The following is a 26727-nucleotide window of genomic DNA, read 5'->3' on the forward strand; positions in this document are numbered from 1 at the left end:
GCTGCCTATCTGGCATGACTGTCGCTATTTAGTGCTCTTTCTACACTCAGTGTGACAGTTTTCGGACAGGGTAGTGAATTTCGCCCAAAGCCATTTCAAAATGACGAGCAGTAAGAATCTTATTACCATACCCTTCGAAACTTTATTGTGTTTATCCTCAAACTGTTAACAGGACGGAAGTGGTATTTAGGGGTCAAAGTCGCCAAATTTTTGACCTCATGTTGAGTGCATAGTAATCGGACTACTATCGCAGTAATCGGACGTCGTTTTTGGAATGTGATTATAGGGGCTAAATATTGATATTTTGAAACTTCAAACCCCGATTTTCAATTTAGATGTCTTTAGAAAACTGTTTGTAAAATTTTCGCGACGTTCAATCCATGGACGACGCAACTATATTTCGACCTGTATGGTGCTTACATACCGGACATGGGCTGTCTCTGCGTGTTGCTTTCGACGCTTTGTATCGCCAAGTTTGTCACGCCCGAAATAGCTTCTACCGGAAAAAAATATTCAAAGCGGGGCAGCAGCGTCACCTGACTTAATGACTTGTAAAACGCTATCAATACGGAGCGAAGTAAGTACAAACGAACAGCATGTCATTAAATGTCCGAAAACTGAGATGCATTGGTTCTGAATTGTGCTCTTGTCATGTCAATTTTTGTCACCTTTATAAAATATACCCAGGTCAATTTTTTTCAGATTTTTGCCAAAATTTTGAAAAAAAATGTAGCCAATGTGATATCCTTCTCTAGACTTCCAAAATTATCAAAAAATTACAGAAAATTTCATAAAAATTGGTAAAATGTTGCACTAAAATTTTGGTGGGAAAAATGAACGCTGCCAGATGTGGCAAATTATGGCCGTTTTTTTGCGCCTGCCCACTGAAATCAGGCAATTTTTAGTTCTCGGCAAAGTTAACGTACGCGCTTCTATTCGTAGATTCATGGCCATATTGTTAAAGAATTGTCGTGTGGGATTTGTTGCAAGTATATCATTGTTAGATGTATGTCGTTTTTTCAAGGGTTTGATTGTGATTTAATGTATTGATTGACAGTTACGTGCCAGTGTGGTTCGATACACAGCGGCCGCTGTGGTATGTATTAGAAAAAGGCCCTTCTAATGCATACTTCAATGGCCGCAGTGTATCGAACCACACGTAACTATGTATTGTTTCAGCTCTCTTTGTGAAATGTAATGTAAGCCCCAGGTCCAGGTCAATAATAATGTACTTCTCATTGCTATACATCTAGCATCGAGAATGTTAGAATTTTGCGTGCGCTAAGAAACCGTACGTAACTCTCGCTCCGAAACATTTACCGTTTCCAGACGCCCCCAACCCCTGCGGCTGTATTTGTGCGTTCACTGTTTAACGGTTTCAAGGGACCCCATTGGACGAGTCTCAGAATGTCTCGCGCTCTGTCCGTACAATACGTGTTGTGCACAGTCGTCCAGATAGTTTCCCACCTGCACTGTGACAATCTAAGACAATCTAAAACCCCCAACAATTAAAGAATTTGCAAAAGATGTTCATATAATCACATTGAAGACGAGACACATTTCCTATAAACCAGAACGAAATACATTATACAATACTATTCAATCAGTAGGCCTACACCCAACATTTCAATCATTATCACATAACAGTCAACAAGAATTCATGATGAATAACAAGAAATTATACATTCCCATAACAATGTACATTAACAAGTGCCTACATATGATAGATCAATAACAAACAACAACAATGAACAAACAAATAATATCTTTCCTGTTTGTCTTCCATTTATGTATGAACTCTTAGTTTTTCCTTTTTGCTTGTTTTGTTTTGGATTTTTTTTGGCGACTCATTGTATTGCTTCGTTGAGGTCTTTCTGTATGACGATGTTTACCTTTTCCTTAGGGTAAAGAGTGTCAATAAAGTATAGAAGTAACACAGTCCCTCCGTACACCGGTGTGTGGAGGGACTGTGACAGTATAATCGGAAGAAAAATCGAAATTGCGCGAAAACGGTCAATACTCGGGTAATTTGATGCCCCGGTCACGAATGTAAGCTACATATAAATAATTATAACGCTCGTATTATACACATGTTCTACAGCTTTCTTCACATTTCGTTTGGCTTGGATCTGCTTAAATACTTTCGTCAAGGCCTACTGACTTGTGACAGTTTTGTGTATTTATTAGAATTTTCCACGAATCTGTTATCTATCAAACAGAAATGAAAGTAGATGTTGACAAATTCTGTTTCTATAATTGTAAATCCCTGATAAGCTTAGTGGTTTCATCCGCTCAGCGTGAAGTGGGGCCAACTTTTTCATCTAAAATAATTATATGCACCCATTTACGCTTCGACATTATCGAATTCTCTGCTTTTTGAAAATGTACAGCATGAGAGCGAACTCACGTGATCTTCGATGAAAGTATTGCATTGAAAAATAGTGCCAGTAACGCGCAACGCCATTTTAATCCGACTTTTTCCGTTATCACGTCTCCCTATTAACAACAACGACAAAAACAAAAACAACAACAATAATAAAGGCTTTATAAAAATCTTTATATCGACTATGATCAAATGGTCAAAGACGCCGTATAACACTATATGAATATTTGACAATTAATTTTCTCTTTAACGTTGTCCCTTGACATTTTACGTGTGTCTCTTTTGCTTGTGTTCGACACCTGTTTGTCTCTACCATTCACTCGCTGCAATACAGATTTGATATTCTATAGTTCAACTTTTGTAATAGGAGTTTTATATTTCCAGTTTAGTTTTGTGAACTTTAAACCAGTGAGGAAATATGATAAATAAAATAAGAAATAAAAATAAATCAATTCTGGATGTTAGAAAGATATTTTCGAATAAGTGCAATGTGTAAAGTGTGGCTCCGAGGCTTTTGGCCTGACAGAAGGTATCACCAACCCTAATTTCTCTGATTCACGGACTGTCATAATTTTTGATATGCTTTCCAATATCTTTCTGAAAAGGATAGGTCCGTTCCCAACAGCTAAAGTGACGTCGGAACGCCAGATGTCGAATTGCCAACGCAGCCTGTATATGTTCCCTCTTTTGCCATCGTTGAATACAGAATTCTAGTCCCGACAAGAATCAATTGCATATGTTGCAGAATATATAATATTCGCAAAGCTCGTCATTGACTTTAGGGCTCTCTGTTTTATGGAACAAAACCATTTTTTATGGAATGTGACATGAAATGATTATGAAAATATTGTCAAAATATTGTCAGATATATTCTCTTTTAAGTTGCATTATAGTCTGCTGTTACATTTTTGATCACGGTGTATTTAGAATTGTTGAATAAATTGTTAACGGAACTTGAACGAAAAACATCCTGTAGTAAGAAATATTGTTATCTGAGTAGAATTAATTTTTGGTAAATTTTATGCCTTGAAAAACTTCTCATCCTAATATCATGAACGTAGGCCTACTTCATTCAATTGAAATTGAGTGACACTCACTTTATCATGCCATACTTCACTGATGATGCAACACGTGAACTTTTGAGTCTCGCCATGGATCTGGGGAAATTTTCGCCGTCTTGCTCCATATATAAAATCAAAACTTTACCCCCCCCCTCCCTCCACTTCACACAGAGTTAACAAGGAGGCTCTTGCAGTTAGTAGAGCTCAACCCGTCTGCGCTAGACGTGCGCCACGACCGACAAAGCCCAGGCTCGCCGCCACGATGCCACAAGGTAGCTCGCAGCCCAGCAGTGTAATTGCTCGTTGCTTCCCTGCTCGTGGTGCTCTTTGTTCGCCAGGCAAAGCAAGGAATGAACAGCTCGTCAATTCAATCCTAGATTCCTGGAAACAAATAATCAGTTCAAACATCCAAAATGAAGAAAGTTCTGATATTCTAGACTTAGAGACCTATGGACGAACAGAAAGTGATGTCAAAACAGAGGCACTTTATTGGGAATTAGTTGATGAGAAATGGCATGAAGTCAGAGATAAAATTTGTAAAAAATAGGCTGAGAATCTAAGTCTCACTGACAGTTACAAAGCCACTTTATTCAGTCATCTTAATTCAACAGGAATTGTTAGCGATTCAGTAAATGATTTAAATTGGATGATCTTTCACAGAGGCCTAGTCATAGGAACTTGAAGATTGGCCAAAAACTTTTTAATGTAAGTGATGGGAAATGCCATATTTGTGGCCAGGAGAAACACTGGAATACAATGGCATGTGATTTGAGTGGAAATATGTAAAATGCTAGTGTATTTTTTTCTTTGTCAGAAAACACATTTTGAAAACAATACCAATATCAAAAGATTAGCAACTGTAGGAATCGAAAATGATAATCTTGTAAGACTTGAAGGAGAAGGATATCCCGAACACATTAATATCGTGTTTATTTTGATATTTCTCTTTCTCTTCTTTTTAGTAAAATGACTAATTTTTTTCTGATGAGTTGCTTTGTAATTTTGTTCATTTGCTCGACTCATTCACAGTTATGTAGATTTGTCTTATTCGTCACTTTGTTGGAATGAATTTCTCTTTTCAAAAAAAAAAATTAAAAAAAATGGACAATTCCATGCGTTTCGAAGAGGTGACTGGGTGACGTACGTTGTGAGTTCGAATCCGATTGAAACCACCGTATTTTCTACCCTGGGTTGATAGCTCTGCTGGTGGACAGAATTGTCCCCTTGGCTGTCTTTCGCCCAGTTTAAGCGATGTATTCATTGCTTCGCTTCGATTAAGTTTGTGTGCGATGTGTGACTGTGAGCGTACGGGCGTGAGTGCTTCACGAACTCTACAGCGTGTGGAGGGGTCGCAGAGAGAAAAATATAACAACTTAGCTCAGTTATTGAACCGATCTTTTTGAGAGCGGGGATTTCCAAGCGGTTTTGTCTGTGGCTTCTCCGCTAGGTGACTGGGTGCCGTACGTTCGGAGTTCGAACCCGATGGATATGAAGACCACATTATGTATTAGAATATTATTACTCTATTTTCGTTACATAAGAGAATTTCTTTGATAAAGCGGCTTGCGTCGCCGGGTGTTGAATGCCTATGTATTGGTGTAAAGCTTTTTTGTCTTCAGTCTCGGTCGAAACTCCACTATAATGTCGACACAAGCATTTTTTGTATTTTCTGTAAGTCTTTTATTGCAGTTGTAAGCTTATAGGTTTTGTAAAGTCCGCTGTCTTTTGAGAATACGTTGTAAGGAAAAATTATGTAATAAACGTGGTGAGCTTTTCGAGGGTACACAGTACGCTCGTTGGGTGTGAAGACCACCACATATTATCTCTATTATGTATCATTTATTTCTCCAAAGTACACATTTTCTACCAGTACCAGCCCTGGCTGCGCTGCCTTTTTTCGTGAGCAGCGCAGCCAGTGGTAGAAATGGGGCAGGGAACCCAGCACAGAAAGTGTACACATGCGCACAGCTCGAGCTCGCAGTACAGCAAAGAGACACGCGTGGCACAGAGACTAGATTAAGGGAGGGGGTGAGTCATTTAAGTGGAACAGCATACCTATGAGTCGGCTAATTACATATTTAAATTACACTATTGATTGACAACGCGGCTCTCAACAGCGCAAGCACTAAGGTCAGGTCGGGATCGATATAGCATTGCTGGTATAGTTCCAAGTCAAACGCGAGGAAAAATTACAGCATGGCGGCGGTCGCTACGAGAAATCCAGACGTTATACCGTCAAAGGAAACTATCTTCACAGAAGGCGAAGATTGCAAAGGCGACTGGAAGAAGGCCGACGCAAAATATGACGAAAGTGACGACCATTTAGAAATCATGGGAAAGCCAGTTATGGAGCGGTGGGAGACACCGTACATGCACAAGCTGGCCGAGGTTGCTTCGTCTAAAGGTATTTCCAATTTCATTGATTCTCGTCTTCAGAGAACATAATCCACATAATATCTGTGAAAGGTATACGGCCATAAAATTTCATTTTTTCCGTCCTTTGTTGTAATTGAAAACGAAAGTTGTTTGATGTTGTGAAGGATAAGTCAATTCAAGGATCCAGTCTTGATAATATTTTCGGTGACATGCCACACTGTATTGCCTGCACGTACTCAACACGCCGCATGAACGAACGGCCACGGGTGTCCCCCACCCCAAAACATGGACGAGACGAAGTGAATGAAAAGTTGTGCTGTTTTAATTATCTGTTTGACCTCTCTGGCGTAGCAGTAATACTCTTTTTTATCGTACAATAATCGATAAAGTGGTATTGAATTTGGACTGGGGCCGGGCTAAGCGCGTTCAGTGAGTGTGACTCCACTGGTCGGTGGAGGGAGGTATACCCAGACTGCTCTGCGAGATCTCCTCTCCTCAACAAGGGAGGCAAGGCAGCCCAGCTCACAGAAATTCACCCATGGTAATTCTGCCGCGTGCCATTTAGAGTCACCTCATAACAAAGGTCATCGAGAGTTGACCACAGCGGAACAGCCGCGGTAAATAACAATACTATCCCATTCACAGACAGCCCGTGCGTTCAAAGTGACCTTCGAATTCGAAGGTCAAAGCCAGTTCCACTCATCATGTCTCCGTATCCTAGAAGCTGCGGTTTGGCCTCATACGTGTCCATATATCACGATTTTTATTTACTGAAATAAGTGTGGCAGTCTACTCTACTGTTTGTCCTCTTATTTCCTTGTTTTCATGTCTTCCCTTTTATGTAACAAAACCCAAACAAACAAAAATACAAATAAAACGAAAAAAAAAAAAAATTGTCTGGTCTGTGGAACGATACTGTACTGTTTTCTGATGGAATCTGACTCAAAACGAAGACTTTTTCAATTCTAATTCAATCTTAACCTGTTCATCCCCAACTTCCTTGTAAACAAGTCTAAACTCACCATTGCTAATAATGGGATTGGGCCAAACCATGGTGGTTAAAGGGTTTAAGGCCTGTTCTTTGAGAAATGTCATCTGCTCTCTAGATGTCACAATTTCAGACAAAAATATGAGTAAAAATGACCGATATTAGCAGCGCGAGGAATGATAAGATGTGATGAAACACAATATCCAAGTACACTGTAAGATTTCAAGATTTTTTCAATCAACTGAGCCATACACAATCTGAGGTGAACACGGCACATACATAAGCTACATACATTTGCTGCATACATTTGCTACATAAGTCCCTTAAGATTTGTTTAAATCATGCTCTTTTTTGTGGTGGAAAAATTCTTCAGATAATTGTCATTCAGCATTTGCTACACACAAACGATTATTCATGCAGATTTATTCAGTATTTGTTATCGAGAAACTTTCAAAGTTCAACCCTTTTGTGTGTTTTTGTGTTGGGATTTGTTGGATAGATGGCATTCTACGTAGTGTATTGTTGAATGCTAAAAAATGTGTTGCTGTTGTTTTATGAGGCTGTTTTTTGAGAAAAAAGAATTGAAAATGCCTTTTTAAAAGCAAAATAATACATAATGACTTGGTATGTTGTTTTATCATTATTGACGTGTTTCTACTTGTTCACCCATTCTTGCATTCATCATTGCAATAAAATGCTGTGAAAAAAATGAACCTGATGTGGCCTGCATCTGTTTACCTTGATCTTAATAGGCAAATATAACTTTCTCTTTTGACAACCATACCATAGTTTCAATGTTTTACCTAGTGTACCTGCTTGGTTTGTACGCAGGAAACAAGTAGAAAACAGGCTCTATAATTTTATATATATTTTCAAGTGATCAGAATACAAAAGTCCTGAAAAGATAAGATAATCACAACTTCCAGTATAAGGGATACAGTCACTCTAAATGTATAAATTATAATTAAAAATGTACCTGAGGATGTACTAAAAATACAGAAAGTTGCTTCCTGTCGGTAAAATGTAAAAAAAATTCAAGATTTTAAAGACCTTTGCAGATTTTTACGCATTTGTCTTCTTATTTTTATCACAACTGGAAGTTGTGATATAGAGGTGGTTTCAACCAGTGTTTGATGTCGTCCATTTCCGTAAACGACAAAAAGTCAAAAACTGCTGAACAGAGTGCGTTGATATTTGATACTGATACATAGACTGGTTCCAAGGTTCCAATTCGGAAAAATGGAGCCAAACGGAGCAGCGGTTAGATAGTTTTTGGAAATTTCTAACCCCCCTTTAACTAATTGATTTTAGGGGTCTTTCATATATGTAGTTTTGGAATGTACACCAATCCTGCATTGTGGACTATTTAATGAGTTGTGGAACAGAAATGAGGTTTTGATGAATGTTAGAAATATGCAGGATGGCTGATTCGAAGTATAAGAGATTTCTATGGTCTTTTGGGCATCAAAAGCATTAAAAAAAAACATATTTCATAGTTTAGATTCTCACTTTTGAGATGACCCTAGGCATTTGTTAAGTAAACATCCTTGAGTCAATATACAGACTTTGACATTCCAGAGATTAAGTATCCACAACCTCACATGTTACAGTCTTTCACTACAATGGTATGGCCCAAACCCATTGTTATCAATGGAGAGTGTGGACCTGTCTACAGAAATTGGGGTGAACAGGTTAGACAATGACGTTACAAGTTGTAGGTTAGTTATCAAGGTAGCACCAGCATAGAGTCCTGAGCATCTGTCCATGTGTTCTCACAGCAAATTACAGGGAAAAAAATTATTTGAGAAGTTTCTCTCCTTTAAATAGAAGTATAAACCGTAAAATTCCATTGAGGCCGCACCTCTAATTGAAGCCGCACCCTGACTTTGAAACATTGTCTTGGCTCATTGTTTTGCCCATTGGGGTTTTTGAATTGTACCATTATAGAAGCCGCACCCCTTCTCTGAGCCCATCAATTTAAACCTGTCATGGATAGATTGCTCTCAAATGATCTGAAACACAGTTATTGCCCATTAGCAACAAATCTGTAGCAAGATTTATGTAAAGTTCATGAACTTACACAAGGTATTAGACAAAAGATGACCATGACTTTGCAACTTTTCAACATTTATTTCATTCAGATTTCCTCAGTTTAGTGTATAATTTTGTAATCTTAATTACTGTCAACTTAGCTTTACTAACTTATTCATACCTCATTATTCTTACACTACTGTTATACCTTATAACCACAAAATTTCAAGAGATGCATATATGATTGTCACTTAACAAACAATTTACAAATATGTCTTCTGCTTTTTCTCCATATACATATACATGTCTCTTTTCTCATAAAAATGAGCTTAAAATCGCAATGTGAAAAATAGTCTTTCAGCTATATGTTGCTCATTGACTTGTGGTCTGTCTAATTCACAGTGAGTGTGGTTGTTGATAAATGCCGATAATACTAGGCGGTCATTATGTCCAAGCGCCATTGGCGGTATTTTTTAACATAATGACCATAGGTCATTATCACAACTGGAAGTTGTGATATAGGGTTAGCTTCAACCAGTGTGGATAGTGTCCATTTTCTGTAAACGACAAAAAGTCAAAACCGCTGAACAGACTGCATTGATATTTGGTAGAGTTATTCAGACTAATTCCAAGGTTCCGATTCCGAAAAATGGAGCCAAACGGAGCAGCGTTTGATAGTTTTGGAAATTTCTAACCCCCCTTTAACTAATTGATTTTAGGGGTCTTTCATATATGTAGTTTTGGAATGTACACCAATCCTGCATTGTGGACTATTTAATGAGTTGTGGAACAGAAATGAGGTTTTTATGAATGTCACAAATATGCAGGATGGCTGATTCAAAGTATCAGAGATTTTCATGCGCTTTTGGTAATAAAATTGATAAAAACAACATATTTAATGTTTTAGATTTCTCACATTTGTTATGACCCTTAACATTACAGACTTGATGCCATAACTAGCTGCTGGACCTGTTTACTGGCGCATTGATTTAAAGACAAAGATCGTTTCATTTTGTAATAAGGACGTGTGATTTCGTAAAACATAGTCTATTAGCCTGGAAATGTGATTTTTGCGAATACTGCTTACCCCACTGACAAACAGTAGGTTTGAAAATGGCAGGAATTCGCTACTTCGGGACTTTGTTTTCTGTGTGGATTTACTGACAAACTCCAAACCCGCAGCACCTACCCATTCAGTATTTCATGTACAGGTGTACCCAGAGAAAGAGTAGTTTCACAATGTGCCAGTTGTGATCAAGTGCCATTGGTGCTATTTTTTATTTTGCAAACTAGTTTGAAGATTTTTTTTTCCTAACTTTCTGCTCTGAAAATTTTTTTTTTTGTTTTTGACCACCCCCTCCCAAGATCTAATGGTCCATCCCTTATCTGATTGCATTGATATACTGTACCAAAGGGGGAACCATTGACATTTACAAGGTACCTCCTTTTCTACATTGTTAATTAAGGTAGTTCGCATCTAGAAATTAAACAACTTAAGCTTTTGCTCAAATTTTCAGTGTAGAGAACTGTAAACCATTGCCTTTCAAAAATCAGAAGGAAGATCACCTTGCAAATTTTGCCGCAAGTAGCAAGAAGTTACTCAAAATTTACCAATATTGAAAATTCAAAATGGCTGCCATGCATGTGTTAACTCTATGGGGGAAAAATTAGGATTTTGGATTTTTCACAAAAAATACACCATTGAAACTTTTATTTACTCCGTAAACTGCAAAACGAGCCCCCACAAGTGGTAGGCCAAAAAAATGTTTATAAAAGTTTGATATTCTGAATATCTCTCATCCGTCTCCCTGAGGCGGATTTGACCTTAACAAAATTATGAATTGTTATAAGACCGTGATGTTGCAAGAAGTTTTACCGTAATGACAAACCCTAATTTTAGTAGATATATAATGATAATGAAATGATTATTGAGATGTCTATATTGCGCATATCTAGAATACAAGAAATTAATGAAACAGGCAACATTCAAAGGTACAAATCAAAAAGACTAGAGGGTGATTTGTGGTACGTACTGTACTGTACAGTGTAAGTTCATTGTTAATATTCACTGTGCTGCCGTAGAATGTAAAATCATGCCTTTCAAACAGGGAAAATTTGAAATTTGAATATTTTGTTCTGAAAGGAACCCGACAGATAAGCTAAAAGCCATACTGATCTGTCATCAAATTGATGTCTTTTATGAAGATGGTATTATATAGATCTCAGTCTGAGACAAACCAATCTTACTGATGATAATGGTTGCCTTGACAATGACCCTGGTAGTGTATGACATCACAGCTAGCTCTCTTCCTCTGTCTGTCTGTCTGTCTGTCTGTGTCTGTGTCTCTCCCTCCCTCTCTCTTTTATCTCTTCCTGTCTCCCTGTCTCCTCTCTTCCTCTTTGAAGATAGTATAGATCTCTGATGAACTAATCTTGCTGATAATGGTTACCTTGACAATGACCAGCCATGTATGACATCATAGCTAGTTCATTTCATTCTGGCTCGCCCTCTCTGTCTTTCTCCCTCTCTCTGCCTCTCTCTTCCCCTTTCTTTCTCTTTCTCCTCTCTCCCTCTTTGTCTGTCTCTGTCTGGCTCTCTATCGCTCTGTCTGGCTCTCTCTCTCTCTGTCTGGCTCTCTCTCTGTCTGGCTCTCTCTCTCTCTCTCTCTCTCTGTGTGTCTTCCTCATAGCCAAATATTTTATGCAAAAGTATTTCAACAGTTCAACAGTTTAGCTGTCGTTCACACAGTAGAGGGCATTAGACCTCCCTTCCCTTCAAAAACACAATGATTGAGAGTCATAATTGTGTTTCAATAATGTCTGACAGTTACATTTGAAGTGCAAAGTATGATTGTGGTACGGGAACAGAATTTGTCTCTAGTGTCTTTCAATTAAACTATTCGTGAAATGATCTCGGTGTTGCAACTTTGAATTGTGTACAGATAAGACACATGCAATGATCGCACAAGCAAGCAAAAAGATGTTAAATATCATGAAATGAACTGTCTGTTTGTCTCCAATTTTAGGAAATGCGCAATAATGTTGATTATAAATAGTACTTGTATGAGTTCCAACCCTAGTTACATGTAATTTATGCAATTATTATGTAAATTTATGCAAATGTTTATGCAAATTATCATACACGTTCTATCTAGGGAATAGTGTAATACTGAACTGTACTATGATTATAATTCATCGAATTTTTATGGTTGATTTATTAGAAGTGTTATTTCTTTGTTGTGAGTTAAAATGTAAAAATACAATTTACGGCCGAAATTCAAAGGGTTTTGTTTCTCATCCTTGGGTACAATGATGGACTAGCTTTGTTAGCTTTTTCATGTTTGCTCGTAAAAAGTGTATATAAAGAAATGACAGTGTTCAGCTCACTTATACAGCGTGTTCATTTTTAGCCGGATGCCGGCCAAATTGACCGGCTACTTTCGTATTTTGGCCGGCTACTTTTCAGCACTGTTTCGCTCTCTGGCCCGGAAATTCTGGTTTTGATAACAATAATTAGATTTTTTTGGTGGTCTTGCAAGCCGCAGATAATATTTCAGAAGTGCCGTGGCTATATGTAGTCTAGCAATTTACGCGGTGAACTTGTTGCTATCACTGCAGTAGTACCGCGATCAGCGAACGTGTTGTACTGTACACCGTGACTGGGAATCGCTCTCGAGGTCACCCTCGCTCGCCCGATCACAGCCCGAATTATTCCGACGTTCACATCGGGTATAGCCGAACATTGGACTAACATACAATTACGTTATGCCCGCGAATAGCCGACCATTTCCGAATGAAGCCGACTTTTGTTTCGCTCAAACGCGGAAGAGAAAGTCGACGCTTGAGAGCTTTGGTTTTCTGCGTAAGAGTAAGGCCTAGTCTGATGGGTTTGGTAGGTTTTTGATCAAATCTAAAGCGACCACAAGTTACTGAGTCTCACTTTTCATACTTTCGAAACGCCACGTCAATCTATCCATGGTCGATCACGATGTCAACTCAAGTCGATCGACATCGCGTTTGTGTGAGGGGCCGTGTGGTTGTGTGCATCGCGGAAGAGAAAGTCGACGCTTGAAAACTTTGATTTTCTGACTTTGTCTGTTGGTTTTGGGAGGTTTAGATCAAATCTAAATAAAAAAAAATTACTTGGTCTCACTTTTCGTACTTCTGAAACGCTACGTCGATCACAGTGTCAAATTTCAGGTCGACCGATATCGCGTTGTGTGTACTGTGTTACAATTGACTACCGGTGCTTTGTACACACACGGTGTAGTACAGGCTGGCGTTCAGTGTCGTTAGTTTGAGGTTTTATCAAACATGAACACTGAAATTTAGCTCTCTTTTTCAATTATATTCAACATCAGCAAAAAATCGATAATCAGCTCGCGGATTCGTTTTATTGTGAAATTAGTACAGTGAATTAAAATCACTGAAAATTGTGTTCCTATAATTCATTGAATTGAATAAACTCTTTGATTTTACTGTATCTTCAATCAAGTTTATTTAAATCAGTAAAACACTTTGTACAGCCAGGCTGGTCAGGATTCTAGCGGATCGTTATCTGGGTTATGAAAACCCTAGGCCCCATTGTATGATGTATTTCAAAATGTTTGTTCAAGTCATGAGCTAAACATAATTCTGCACAACAGTCTGGTGAAATTTTGCTATTATCCATGTCAACTGAATGCAGTTGACAGGCCCGAGTGATATCAAATTAATTTTTCTGACTTTTTAAAACTTTATCCCTTGAAAACATGTTGTAATTGGCAATGATAATGATTATTCTGTATGCTGAAATGGTCTATAATACTGTACAAGAATGCATAAAATTACTCTCCCCCCCTTTGTGTATGTTGAAATAGCCTTTTATACACTGTATAAGAATGCATGAAATTGCTCAGAAATGTCTTCAAATTTAAAAATAATCCTTAACACTCTCATGCTGAAATGGTCTTTCATACAGTACAATAATGCATGAAATTACTCCAAATGTCTTCAAATTTTAAAAATTTCTTGCACACCCTCCCTGAAACCCCCCCTGTGTGTATGTTGGAATAGCCTTTTATATACTGTGTAAGAATGCATGAAATTGCTCAGAACTGTCTCCTCCCCCCCCCCCCCCCCCCGCCCGCCCCAGGGAACCTGGTTGCACACAGAAGCTAACCGCCTACTTTTCTGAATTTTCCGCCTACTTCAAAAACTTTTGAGAACCCTGCTTATAATATCTGTAGGGCCACATATGTATAATTTACCATTCTCAAGGGCTGTGGATAATTAAAACATGCGTATGGTAAACAAAACTTATTGCCTTTGGCCTCAACCCCCCCCTCCCTTCCTTCCCTGAACGAAAGTTTGGAAGTGCGAAAATCCAACCAAGCCTCATTCTGTATCTGCATACCAACAATCGGTAATTATGTCGCTATGACAATTATTTATTTATGCATATTAATGAGAGAAATGACATCATTTGCATTCATTGCTATTGCAACCAAAGTGTGGCTATTGATGGGCATTACAGAGATAACCATTGTGACTTCAAATTCAATTCATGGATTTCTAGAAATGTGTTAGTGTGAGCCATGTGTCGGTACATGTGCTGGTAAAAAGGCAAATTTTCTTGTATCAGAGAGAAATTCCTTGTGTCAATGGTGTGTCCATTTGGCTTTGAAGTAATTTGAAGTAATTTGCAGGGTAATATTAACTATGTAGGATCACATGGTCTACTTCATGTACATCTTGTAGTGAGTCATGTAACCAGAAGCTGTTCACCCCTTAATCCCTGTAACCAGGTCCACAATCACTAATCACAACAATAAGTTTGGGTCAAACCATTGTTGTCATAGGATTAAGATAATTACACCTGAGGGACAGCTATTCAGACTCATAAAACAGTTTACATTGTTGGACTGACTTTATAAAAGCCTTTGCAGTGAATTAAATATTTAGAGTCTTGTTTGTGTGAAAAATGTTTAGTTTTCCCTGATAGAACTTATACACGGACGGCACCATTTCGCATTTCAAACATCCGGCAATATTAGGTTATGCTCATCTTGAATGCTACAATTTTTGGCTTGACCCATAACTTTCATGCTTGATTTTGAAAAACAATGGTTTATAATTTCCTTGAGGAAAGTTTTAACAAACGTTTAGATCTTTCAGTTTTGAGGTGTGTGCTATCCTGCAGTACTCAGTGGGGTATCCATTTTATTTTCAGGTGGTAAGGTTTTGGAGATTGGCTTTGGAATGGCCATTGCTGCATCTAGAATCGAACAGCTTGACATCGTAGAGCACGTGATAATTGAATGTAATGATGGCGTCTTCAAGAGATTGGAGGAATGGGCTAAGAAACAACCGCACAAAATAACGCCGCTCAAGGGAATGTGGGAAGACGTGGTACCGACGCTTGAAGATAACCAGTTTGATGGTAAGGGTGTCTTTAACGCTTCGAGTGCTGTAATTTTTCCCACCAAAACTTTAGTGCAACATTTTAACAAGTTTTATGAATTTTTCTGGAAATTTTTGATAATTTTGGACCAAATGGATGTCACATTTTATTGACTACAATTTCTTATCAAAATTTTGGCAAAAGTCTTTTGTTTTTGGAGATATTGTTAGTAGTCGTAATATCAATGATACATTTGGACTTCTGCAGAACTCTGTAATCGACTAATGTTCCTCTGTGCTCAACGTAATGAATTTACAAATTATCGAAAATACTAATTGGCATATCAAAAAACTTAAGAACAGTACATGCATGAACTTAACTGCCAGATAAAAACTAGAAACCTAAAAAAATAGAAAGAAGAAGGGACAATTAAATGAAGCTAAATTATAGCAAAGACCATTTCCAAACATTTAGTTTTTCAGGTCATAAAAATATAGACCAAATGTGTGGCTCAGTAACCAGCCATGAATATGTTTTCAGCACATTTTGTTGACATACGGCCACTGCCCTGCACTCACAAGTTACGCCCATGCATGGACTTGTGAAGTGTGCCCTCATAATTAAAAAAAGGTCACTTTGGCCTAAAGATGGCGCTGTCACCAATGATAAGCATGCTTTTGATAGAGTCCACTTCATTAAATGAAAACTTAGCTTCATTACTAACTCAGTGATACTTAAGTGTAGAGATTTTTATTGTGCTATGTACAGTGCTCTGTAAAGAAGTACATTTTTCTCACTATATTTTGTGGTTCAAACAGCTTCCCAAGAAAATTGGAAGGTAACAATATTGTAATGGAATTATTAAATTACTTTTTGAATGAAATCTTTATCAAATGCATGGCGACTATACATCATTTTGGTCTGTTTGTTTGTAAATATAGTTAAGCTTTCCTACAGAGCAAGAAATCAGAAATGAGGGTGACATTGTTTCTACTCTGTGTATCGCTCTTAGAGTGATTTTGCAGGGGCTAATGTGCAGCGTCTCGGAAGCTGTTATCCGATTGGTTGGCTGAATCTTACCGCTATCATTGAATAATATAAATAGACTCCTAAGTTGATGTGAGTAGTGACGATCAACCATCAGATATAACCTTCCGAGCACGCTGCACATCAGCAGTGATTTGGTGTTGAGCAGTTGTGCTGTTCCGTGAGTAGATTTAAAAGGTTACTGGAGCTTCTGATAATATCAATGCAAATGTGAATGATTTTTTTCCATTCAGGTATTTTGTACGACACCTACCCTCTGTCTGAACAAGACTGGCACACGCATCAGTTTAATTTCATCAAAGTTCACGCACACCGTCTCTTAAAAGTGCGGTGTTTCTCACCTACTGCAACCTCACGTCGTGGGGAGAGTTCCTCAAGGGCAAATATGACGACATTGAGAAAATGTTTCAGGTGAGACTGACATCTATGAAACATCTCTTTAGTTGTGAATTTTATGTTTCCAGCTTTTTTGTTGTTTATTTTACCGCCAACTAATGTATCGGCATTCTTGACCCCAACATGACTTCTCATTGTATTTTGGAAAAAATAAACAGATGCGACAAAAGCTAAACTTTATCTGAAACTGCAGATACATCCTACCATAGTAACCAAATTCTGAACCGGATTGCTATTCTTACTCAGTTTTTTTTTGCTACATTTGATTAAGCTCATGAATGCAACTCAAGGACAGGTCCTACCTATTCTGACTCTCAAACTTCAATAATTTGATCTACGGCTTTTTGGGGCCTTAGACTCACAAATTTCAATATTCTTTGGCGTTCCACTTGTTGGAGCTCATTTTGAAGGTAATGGAGTAAATAAAATTTTTACCGGCTTAGTTTTGTGAAAATCTGGAATTTTATTTCCCTCTAGAGGTACATAACACAGGGATGGCAGCCATTTTGAATATCAAACATCAGTAGATATTTGGTAATTTATTTCCCAGTACAAAATTTTGTACAGTTACGCCTGATTATTATTCTTGATTTTTAACCCTTTGAACGCGACTCTGACATAAATGTCCGATGACGTCATATAGTACCCAGGGGGTCAGGGTGCAAGGGTTAAAGAAAATAGCTGAGAAAAATTTGAGCAAAAGTTGAAGTCATTCATTTCTGAGGGGCAAACTACCTCAATAAATGAATTCCAGCCTGAACTAAAATTCAGTCATTTGACAATCCACACATATTACAATGTAGAAAAGTTGAACACTACTTCAATCTTATTTTGGGAGTATAACAAGAAACAATGTTTTAGAAAATAAAAGCACTAGGAAATGTACCACAAGTCATGTTGAATGTAGCGTCAGTGTAAAAACAATCGACTTTTTGATGAGTCTGTGAAGAAAATTTCCAGTTTATGTATAAATGTAAATCAGAGACAGAATTTTGACAATTTATATTCAGCATTGTGGCTTTTTACCTTTCAGGAAACTCAAGTTCCGCATCTCGTAGAAGCTGGTTTCAAGAAGGAAAATATTTCCACAGATGTGATGGACATAGAACCGGAAACAGAATGCAAGTACTATTCCTTCGACAAAATGATCGCTCCGAGAATCATCAAGGAATGAGGTATTCCGGGATGAAGCACGGAACGAAAACTTTCTGCACTACCTTTAGTGGAAATCTCACTTCTTGTTAACTTGGTCAACTTTCTAGGGGCATTAAAATTTGATGTCTTTGTCGGGGAAAAAAAAATGAATTGTAAAATCACATTAAATGTTAGGCTGCTTGCTATGTGTTGTAATCTTAAATTCTTCACAATTTAGACCTGTTAAATTGACCCATTGACCTTTGAACCTTGACTCACTGATGACCTATGACATCAGCCTTGTGGGTAAATCCCACCTTGGGGAGAATTAGCCCACGAGTAAGGTTTAAAGGATGCATGGGGATATTTTTTGATTTAAAAGTGAATGCACATCAAATAATCTGACCAAGTCAGAGGGCTTTTGAATTATTTGCACCGTGTTCATATTGTGTTATTTTTGCCATGGCTCATCGGTCAACGTTATGAGGGTTTTTCTTGTCATATTGAAGCAGTCACCACAGGGTACAGCAGAAATGGTTCTGTTGTTGTGCAGAAGCAGTGACCACAGGGTACCACAATAATGATTGTTGTTCTTGAAAACCATTTTTACTTTTTCTTTACACTATCAAAACAGCATTTTACTCAGTCCATTTATGTGTAAAAGTGACCCTCATTGATCGACTTCTTTTTTTTTGCAAAAGCATCCCTCATTGGTCACTTTGGACCTCAACTGTAAGTTGTATCAACCAATATGATTGGTTGATTCACTGTTTTAATATTCAAAATAAAGGAAACTATTAATTGTAATTGTTTTAATTTTGCAAACCAATGCAAACTATCTTTTAATTATTACTTATATCAGTGTTTTTTAACCTCAAATTGCGTATTCATGCTGCATATATTTCTAGTTGTTTGCAGTCCCTCCTAACAATGTGTGTTTTTAGAGGCAAAATTACAACCTTCTTCAAATTTTCATTAGCTTTGCTGCATTTAAAGTTTATTTCATGTGGACTGTTATTTCGCGTGGAAAGCCAGTTCCATATCATTTACCATTTAAGGCATCTCCAACACCCCCCTCACATGCAGTGCAATCTGCGCATTCATTGTTGAACGGTTTCAGGGACCCATTGGACGAGTGCCAGAATATGTCTGGTGCTCTGTATGTGTAGTGCACAGGCTATGCAGAAATGTGTACAAGATAGCATTCCACACTGTAAATTGGAAGAAAATTGCTGACATTGCACAAAAACGGCCAATACTCCACATCCTTATGTGACACCCTAGTCACGAATGTAAGATGCAGAGAATGAGGTTATCATGAAAATATGGCAAAGGATGCACTCGGACATTGGCCCTGCGCATCATCCTCCGCAATACACTGCGCCAATGTCCTCTCGCATCCTGTGCGGTATTTTTGTAGTAACCTCATATGGCTAATAGCCATGTAAACACAATGCATCGTATACAATGTACAATGTTACTGAAAGCAAGTTAATTCCAGTCGGAATAAAAATCAGTCGCCAACAACATCAGACACCATTCACATACAGCCTGCATTGACAAGTCATAGTTACGACATTTGGACATGACTTTGGGATTAGCACAAGAAACGCATTTCACAAATAGATGACACCTCACAGGTCACCACTAAAAGAGCTTTAACAGGTAACAGATTTATGATGGAAAGTTACTTTGCGGTACTTTATATCGTTTTTCATACTTAAAGAGTCATACAGGTGTATTGTATTTACTTTGTTCATTTTTAACAACATGGTTTTAAGTAAAGTTAGAGGACAGGCTCCCCCTGGATATATATCCACTGGACAATTATCCAAGCACTATCAAAAACTATGTCCGGGTTGTGAATGTCAACGGGCACATAATAATCTTGATCATACCATAAGAGGGATTTGAGTTCCTGAGTGAATCTATACGTGTGTTACCTGCAGATTTTTACCAACCTAGACACTTATGCTAACCCCCACTTTAACCCTAGGCCCCCCCCCCCCAACTGGTACATTTTGGAGGCATGGAATGTCCAGGGGGTGCCTTTCCTCATGCCAAACATAAATACAGTAAAGTATTATTTTGAATCCACAGACCATGTCATCTTTTAGACTTTACGAGAAACAAAACCACACATATGGAAAATAATTTTCTCAAATCAAGGAGTACATTTTGCATTTTTAGTTCTTCCAAACCTAATTCCGAGTTGAAAGGTCCAACTTTGTTGATTAAAGCTGTAAAGACGTCCCAAACTTCACAGTAAAAGAGGTAGGATGCTCTGAGGGGTCTAATTTTTGGCACGGTGTGCCAACAGTGTTTTTAATGCTGTACATGTTGGTAATTTTATTCTCAATTTACAAATTTGATTGTAAACTCATTACCTATCTGTGAAGAATTGCCAATATGGCATACTTCTGCTGCACAAATTCCTGTCAGCTGAATGTTTGATTTTGAAGACTACATAGCTCCTAGACTATCAGGATGTAAGGTCATATTTTGGGTTCATGAAAATATGACCTTTGACCCATTGACGGTAATTTGGGCAAGACAATTTGACACCTGACACATAGCTTGAAATAAGGATCACTGCCAAATTGACATTCTTATTACCCTAACATGACCTTAAATCCTGGTATTTTTGTAATATATGCATTTTCTTGTGTTGTAAATACTTAATCTCGACAATATTTAACATCATTAGTTCTCATTTAAACAGGTTTGTTGTGCCTGTATACTGTGAAACCTGTCTACTAAGGACTCTACCCTTTGTAATACGGAAATAATTTATAACAGTGTCTATATTACACAGGTAAAATGCATACCAACTGTAGTAGTGTTTGACTTGACCAGTCTCTCTTTGGATGACAGGCTTTTCAGCCTAGAAAGTTGCCAAAGAGTGAGTTTTTACTTCATCTCATTCCAACCAATCATGGTGCAATAACCGACACATGATTGTCAGACTACACCAGTCAAACATTTCAAATTGAGTTGAACAAAGGAAATTTGAAATTTGGAAATTTGAAATCAAATTATCATTTGCTGTCACTGTTAACCCTTGAACTCTTTATCAGTTTTTATTTATTTGGAATTAAGAAGTCAATTATTTTTTTATATTTTGCCAAAGCTTATTAAACTATTTTCAATAATTTTAACTGGGAATTTGAATAGAACACGGTACAGACAAAAGTACATGCGCACGAAAATACGTGTATTTTCATGAGCATTTGTACATGCAGGCTTGTTTGCACTGCTATCACATGATTTCTTGGGCGTACTGAGTTTGTAGAACATGTCGCATCCTTTTTTTAATTTCGGAGTAGAACCATTGACACATGCTGAATGCAAAAGGTCAGCAGGAAAGATTAGAAAATTTTCAGGAAACTGATATGAATGACAAATTTTAACAATTTCAGGAAATGCCAATGAAAATGTAGTTTTTAAGGTCAAAGGTCAGACATATGTGAAGTTTCTTTTTCCATGTATGACATTCAGTAAGTTCTGTTTTTATGCTGTGTGAGTTTGATGCATGTACTAATAAAATGTCTGTGTGTCTGCAAGTATTTTATCGTCTGCTATTTAGTCCTGTCAAATGTATGTGCCATTGCTTGAGTTTAGAATTCACAAGGGATAGGAAGCGTCACACATAAAATCAGACAAATCATTATCACATAGCATTTTTATGATACAATTCTCCAAAACAGATGACAACATTAAAAAAATTTGTATTGTTAAGCCGGCCTGAGTACTGAAAATTTGGAGACACTGTAAATTATTGAAAGCATTTGAATGCGCAGCTACCTATGATACTGTTGCTGAGATACAGCCAGCTGCAAGGAGATCAGAAGCATTTGTGTATCCTTAAAATTTATCTGTGCTCCAAAATTCAAGTTTTACCCCAAAGTTTTACTCCAAAAATAGCAAATTATAATTTCCCTTGGATAGTGTTTATCTGGCGTACACAATGGTTATTCCTCGCATTGGGGACCGATATTCAGATATTTTACGATGCTTTTTCTGGTCAACCACTTGTGAGGGTGCATCATGGAGTAATTTAAGTTTTCACTGGCATATTTTGTGAATATTGTAAAATTTCATTTTCCTCATGGAGTTAACACAAGGATGGTGGCCATTTTGAATTTCAAAATATCGGTAAATTTTAAAGTCATTTGTTTCCAAAGTACCAAAATTTGCACAGTGACCCCGATTTTTATCCTTGACTTTGAAAGAGAATGAATGACAGTTTTCCTGAAGAAGGTTTTAGCTGAAGTTAATTAGACTCTCAGAGATGCCCACTACCTTAAATGCATTAAATGATTGGTTTATGGCAGTGTTTGATTCCTCAATCTTGTGCACTGGCATTAACGCTTGTTGACATTATGTACATATTGGTAGCCCTTTTTTTCCTTTTAAAGTAATTGTGCCGTTTTTTTAAAAAACCTTTCCCCTTACATGAAAAGGAGATATTTCTATAAAAAATCTAATCAACTAAGTGCGTCGTCGTTTATGAGTTTTGTGTTGTTAATGAATTTTTTAGCGATAATGACACCACCTGTGAAATTTTCGGTAGGAAGGGAATAAAACTGTATTGCTTGAAGGTAAAATATTTAAGAGATGTTTGAACAATTTAGACGTGGTTATTCATCGATAAATTGTTACTTTTACTGGCTTTCCCATTTTCCGTTGAAATGTTTACGGTCCGCTAGACCCAAGAACTTCCAAACTCGCCGTTGGTGGCGCCATCGACGACAAGAAGAACAAATGCTGACGGCCCGGACTCTCCGTAGGAGGACGGAGAGTTGGAGAATGTAGCACGGTGTTTTTCCCCTGAGCAAAGAACTTAAATCCTCAGTGCTCCATTGGGTACTGGGCTATGGGTACCTCATCCTGAAAGTGGTCCAACGCCCGGATGGACTGATAAAAAAAGCCGACGGCCTGGTCCACGGATTGAAATGCAAGTATACTGTTTCAAGCTATTTTGGAGAGAATTAATATTTGGAAAAGACAAAGAATTCTGTTCGCAACCGCCCTCCTGCACCATTTTGAAACTTTCTGAGTTCCCTTCCACCGACTCGCTTCAAAATCCTCACGAGCAAAATCCAGGAATGGCCGTTTCCATGACAGCGAACCGTGGATTCTTACTCCACTGCCTGCCATCCAGCAATCTATTAACTTATATTTCTGTTGAACAAAAGAATAAAAATTTCATCGCTCGATGATGATATGAAACACTGCCCAAAGGTCTTCCCTGTCCTATGATATGAAAATAAATACAGCCCGAATGCTTAGAAACCACTTTTATCATCATACGTCATTTTTAGTACAAGAGCTTTATACATTTTACTGTTCCTGTGGACGACTTGTTCCCCCCCCCCTGAAATTGAAGCCACCAACTTGGTGACTGTGCTAGTATTCAATAGGCTGTTGTCTGCGAAATATGAATAAGAACACAAACCTCAGATGATAAGTTCCACTCAGTTGTCATAAATATACGATAAACAAGGCAAGTAAACTTCGCATTTAGAATATTTTTGAAAAAGATAAATTTGTTTCCACACAGTCACAAAATAAACAAATCTACATAACTGTGAATGCATTAAAATTACAATGCGTCTTGTCTGAAGACAAAAACCCAAATAATTAGCTGTTTAATTACAAAGATCATCATATGAATGCATTCAGGATGCATTCTTCTCCTTCAAGTCTTACAAGGCTTGAAACTTTGTGATAAAATCCTCAGTTTTGTTCATCATCTTATAAGTGAAATACAATGTATTCATCCATGAGGAGAGATAACATTTCAATTGCATGACATAGGATTGAAGGGAAACTTTAATCCCATCAAGAGTAACCGAATTTCGAATATTCCAACCGTATATTTTACAAAGGAAGTAATACAGTAAATAATGTCAGATGTTGCATTATTATCATTTTCGATTCCTGCAATTGCTAATCTTTTGATATTGATATTATTATCAAAGTTGTGTTTTCTGACAAAGAAAAAATACATTTCTGCCAGATTTCTTTAACATATTTACACTCAAATAAGATGTGTTCCAGTGTTTCTTCTTGGCCACAAATATGACATTTCCATCACTTAAATTGAAAGTTTGGCCAAGCTTCCTGTGACAATTAAACTTCGCAATTTAAAATTCATAAATATATACTTCGTCATAGCGCCCTCTGTGGTGATATCAAGGAATCCTTAAAATTGGTTGCACTGTCTCTTTTCGATATAATTCACCTCAGGTACATTGACCCATAGGCTTTAGACCCCAGGAAAAGAGAGTCTTTACTTGACCTGACTTATGGACAATCAAAATATCATTTGACCTGACACGCAGGTATACTAGGGAAATGTAGCGTGGCTTTGACAAACACAGCACCTTAGTGTAAATGAGAGTCACAAAGAGTCACAATAACGGCAAGTTTGAAACATTTTCAAGAATAAACTTGAACACATGTGACCGAAACAACAACCACGCTAAGGAGTTTATTCGGGCTGTTCAGAATGAGGCAGACTCTAATATGCCAAGTCGTGTGGACCGGATGCCCGGGGGGTAACTCGCATAGACGGCTATACGGGGAGGGTCCGCGCGAAAGGGGTCGTTTTTTTGCACAGTTTGGTATCAGAAAGGGTATACTTTCACGAGGAGTTGGTATGAGAAAGGGTCCGGTTTTAAACACAAACTGACATTTGTTAAAAAATCATGCTGTCAACACTGGAAACCCATGTTTCTACATCCCAGATCTAACATCAAAATTTCCGATCAGTGCCTCCATCAACACACGATGACAGTGGAAGTGGACTGACACGATCACACAGATTAAGAACAGTCTGACTGTTCTTAGACTGATTAGATCATTATATTGTATGGTATCGCAAAGGGTAGGTTTTTTGGCTCAAAACTGGTATCACAAAAGTTTGGTTTTCCATGTTCGTCCACTGGGGACGGTCTTCTACGATACACCTGAGTATCCTCTCAATTAACAAAACAACTCTGACATAGATTGATGACCTTATTTACGTGTCAAGTCCTGCTGTCAAATACTGTAAACAGAAACACGTACTCCAGTGAAAGATGTGACATTATTTGAAGGAGTTTTGGATCTCACCTACAGAGGGCGTGGTGGTAATGCAAAGTGCGCCTGGCCCATACGTAGCCATACGTTGACATGGTGAACCGTACAGACGTGTAATAAATATCTCAGCTAACGAGGAAGGGAAATGAGGAATTAAACAGCAAACTAACTAATGAGATTGTCCATGCTGAAAACAGCAAAGGTGTTTCGACAGCGATGTTGGCTGACTTCGATTATATTATCGTTAAAATACAAGAAACAAGATTTCTCTGGAGTCTATGAGTGAACTAATGTCGATCTAATCTGCAAATGTAAGCTCATCTGCTTTTCTTTTTAAGTTACACACTTATTTTTATGAGTAGTTTGTAATATCGCAACATTCAGCTATAGGGCACCCAACACTTTTGAGAAATTTGAAAAATATAAAAATATACTGATGCAATTTTCCCAAATTAGTTCCAATCGCGTTAAGACCAGAAGATAGTCAAGTTCATTCTGAGAAGAACAGTAAAGATCAAGTTCGAAGTTAGGGTGACTCGAGACCAGGTACTCGGAATTTTGAGCACGGAAATGGGGCGGGGAAACAAGGGTTAATCGGTGAACTACAGGATGGTTCGTTACTCTGAACATCGTTGAAGAGAAGGAGTTATGCTTGAGAAGAATATCAAGATGTAATAGATTGTATTGTGAACATAACGACCCCGAGGAAGTATGTACTATGAAGCAAGATTTCTCCGGTGTTAAATTCAGTTGATGAGGAGAATCTGTAGAGCAAGCAATTGATTTTGGATAATACACGTCAAGCTGCTGGACGCCCAATCGTGTAATTTGGGATTTTGCTTTACAAAGAAGACAAATTTGAACACAGTAATTAACGGCCTTTCTAAGTATGTGAAGAATACTCTTAATCTATTTGATAATTAACCTGTACACAAAAATCGTCATGTACACTAATACTTTGAATTTTGTAGTTTTATCTGGCGCAGATTTTGTTCCGTTTTGTTTTTGTTTGCATTGTTTTTGGTTCGGGGGGGGGATTAACAACATCTGACAACACAACACCCGACAACACAACACCCGACAACACAACACAACACAACACAACACAACACAACACAACACAACACAACACATGCGCACACTTTGTTCTGCTGTGCTATTTTCTCTGTAATACCACCCATCGGTTTCAGATAATGCATTGGTGCTGAGCGATATGTAGATATTACACCAAGTGAGTGCAATGGCTAGAGATATTGCATTGCATGGTGCAATATGGAGAACAAGTGGGCGTTATCATACGGAGAATAACACTACAGAGCAAAGAGCCTCAGCACACGTACGTGTAGTATACCATTCCGCCTATCACAACGCCATGCAGTCAAGATAGAAATGTTTAGTTTACGCCTTTTCTGCCTTAATTCCACATGTCAAACTGAAACATGTTTTGTATTATTCTTTGTTACTGGATAGACACACAGGTATCATGTAGGCTAAATATCGTGCAACTTAAGCCTTGAGAGCGCCATCGCATCAGCGACTGGAGTAGGGTCGCCACGAAATGCTGTTATACGTGGCACAAAAGACAACAAGTGTTTAGCACTATCTATCTAAAATATCTTATCTTATCTGGCATAGATATATACTATCGCTGACTTTATTGTATTTGATGTATATCAATAAGTAAACCGTATACGTAGCAAGTTGGCCCCTCGACTCATCATAAAGATTCCTCATAAAAATATTAACATTTGTGTCTCATGTACCGCGCCGTTTGATTTGTGATATTATGTGTCTTTTCTAGCTAGCAATCAATTTATCAATCAATCAATCAATCTATCAATCT

The 26727-nt window shown here is 37.8% G+C and overlaps 1 protein-coding gene across 1 annotated transcript; it reads left to right on the forward strand.

Moving 5' to 3' along the window:
• Positions 1 to 5536: 5536 nt before the first annotated feature.
• Positions 5537 to 21364, forward strand: LOC139128119 (guanidinoacetate N-methyltransferase-like). The gene is given in 5 exon segments (XM_070693959.1): positions 5537 to 5848; positions 15051 to 15260; positions 16502 to 16582; positions 16585 to 16679; positions 17698 to 21364. Coding segments are annotated over 5 exon segments (735 nt in total). The 5' UTR covers positions 5537 to 5640; the 3' UTR covers positions 17839 to 21364.
• The last annotated feature ends 5363 nt before the right edge of the window (positions 21365 to 26727 follow it).

This window comes from Ptychodera flava, unplaced genomic scaffold, assembly GCF_041260155.1.
Source record: "Ptychodera flava strain L36383 unplaced genomic scaffold, AS_Pfla_20210202 Scaffold_44__1_contigs__length_1314385_pilon, whole genome shotgun sequence".
NCBI classification, from domain to species: Eukaryota; Metazoa; Hemichordata; class Enteropneusta; family Ptychoderidae; genus Ptychodera; species Ptychodera flava.